Source organism: Monopterus albus, unplaced genomic scaffold (genome assembly GCF_001952655.1).
Source record: "Monopterus albus unplaced genomic scaffold, M_albus_1.0 scaffold111.1, whole genome shotgun sequence".
NCBI lineage: Eukaryota > Metazoa > Chordata > Actinopteri > Synbranchiformes > Synbranchidae > Monopterus > Monopterus albus.
This window is the reverse complement of record NW_018127991.1, coordinates 1984129-1986040: the sequence shown is the minus strand read 5'-3', so window position 1 is coordinate 1986040 and position 1912 is coordinate 1984129. Positions and strand designations below refer to the sequence as shown.

At 44.0% G+C, this 1912-nt stretch overlaps 1 protein-coding gene across 1 annotated transcript; it reads right to left on the bottom strand.

The window, feature by feature from the left end:
• Positions 1-544: 544 nt before the first annotated feature.
• LOC109966457 (proteasome subunit beta type-9-like) lies at positions 545-1256 on the bottom strand. Its single transcript, XM_020611295.1, has 3 exons — positions 1101-1256; positions 932-999; positions 545-757 (listed from the first exon to the last, which is right to left on the bottom strand). Exons 1-3 carry the CDS (start codon positions 1149-1151, stop codon positions 622-624), a joined length of 255 nt encoding a protein of 84 aa, XP_020466951.1. The 5' UTR covers positions 1152-1256; the 3' UTR covers positions 545-621.
• Positions 1257-1912: the final 656 nt, after the last annotated feature.

Sequence of the window (1912 nt, the reverse complement as noted above, 5' to 3'; positions counted from 1 at the left end):
TGTTGAGCCAACAACAAGATAACTTCAAAGGTTTTGTGCAACTACTTATGGAGACAAATAAGAGACTCGACGACATGACCAGAGAAATACAGGAGATAAAAACGAGTTTGCAGTTTACCCAGCGAGATGTGGATGTGATTAAAGCAGCCATGGGTGAACAGAAAATACAAACCAAGGAAACAAGGGATGATGTCTACAAAACTTGTGAGAGTCTAATAGCCATAACGGATAAAATGGAGCATTTGGAAGTACAGTCCAAGCGAAAAAACCTGATCTTCGAGGGAATCAAGGAGTCAGCTGGAGAAAGCTGGATTAGTCTGGGGCCGGGACTGAAGCAGGCAGAAGCACTATCTGTTCTGTGTTAGTGAATCCATCAGTGTTGTAGGATATCAAGCTATAAACAAGGTTTAGACCAGTGCAGGTTTGTGAAGGTTAATATATTTACAGTTCATACAGAATTGGTCAATATCTAATAGGACAATTTGTCACCAATATTTAATATACAAATGAGAATTTTCACCGCAAAACATTAGTTGTTATATTTTCCTCACTATTCAGAGCTTTACTTGGCCACTGTGATACTGAGGTACCCATGTTGATCGGTCTGCTGTCACTGGGACTTTACCTGTGCACATCTAGCTGGTAGTTCACTATCTCAGCGATGGTCTGAGCATCTGCTGCAGAGCCTGACAGAGCACAGTAGATCTTATCATGAAGAGGAGACAGTTTGTTCATCACCCTGTTCACCACTGTGGCTCTGCAGGGAGAAATGAAGAGGGACAGTGTGAATGTGGGGGGAGATGGAAAGGAAGAGGAGCTAAACTGTATGTTATGTGAAGAAAGATAAAGAGGAGGGAGTTTCGGAAATGTTGCTTGAGAAGCGTCAGAATCTGCCGAAGATAATGTTCGGATCACAAACACACTAACTTACCCTGCAGAAACTCGGGAGTCTGACCCCAGGACGACCCCTCCATTAAACTCTATGGCAATGATGGTCGTCTACAAACAGAGGCGATGTTCAGGATTGATTCTCACACTTGTAACCGCTGCGCACATTATCCGGCCACCAACTTACCCAGAGACATTAAAACTCTACTTACCCCGGTCTTCACCTCCTCAGACAACCACTCCGGCCCCGTTCCCCCCAACATGGCGATACACTGCAGACACCGACTCTGTCTGACAGGGAAGTGACGCGGATGTTAAATGTTCTGTCGAACAGTTTTCTGTTCTTTCCTTGTTATCGGGAACCTGCTTTAATCACTCCATTTCTATCAAATACACCTATACCTGGTCTTATATAGTTCTCTTTTACATTAGCATACTACAGTTATTATTATAATCTGAGCCTTACACTGCTTACTATTGGTTGGTGCAAACAAAAGTAAGCAGTAGGAAAAGTAGGAATGAAAGTTTGTTTTACAAACTCAATCCAGACATGAATTCAAGCTCTAAAATCAAGTTACTGAAAACGTGAAATACAGACACTGTGCACTTTTTCCCCCTCACCATTAACAGTTTGGAGGGTGATTGTCAGGGCCCCTGCCTCTCCTCCACTTTTCTCTCCTCTATTTTCTTGATCTGCGGGATTCTGCCCCTCAGCTGTGTTGCACTCGGTAATTGGCGACTCGTTTGTCGGTGCACACAGCTGGGGTGCATCCCACTGGTTAGTTTTTCCTCCTTATTTATACTTTGGGCAGACGCTCCATCGTCGCCGGATCATTGCGACATGTTATGGACAATACTTACCCTGTGTAAGTTTAAAGAAATGTTATGTTTGACCCGCATGTTTAGACGTGTTTAGATGCTACGCTGACAGTTCCTGTGCGTTTTTGGCTTGATCTATTCACGCTATTTCTGCGGTTGGCTATATGTCCTTCTGTCGTCCACGCTGACAGTCTCTGTGCGGTGG

Bases quoted from the DNA above. Each gene is read 5' to 3' on its own strand.
- LOC109966457 (XM_020611295.1), bottom strand. From the start codon at position 1,151: ATGTTGGGGGGAACGGGGCCGGAGTGGTTGTCTGAGGAGGTGAAGACC. The intron at 1,000-1,100 runs GTAAGTAGAGTT...CTCTGTTTGTAG, and splicing joins CTGAGGAGGTGAAGACCGGG to ACGACCATCATTGCCATAGA. The intron at 758-931 runs GTAAGTTAGTGT...TTCTCCCTGCAG, and splicing joins GACTCCCGAGTTTCTGCAGG to AGCCACAGTGGTGAACAGGG.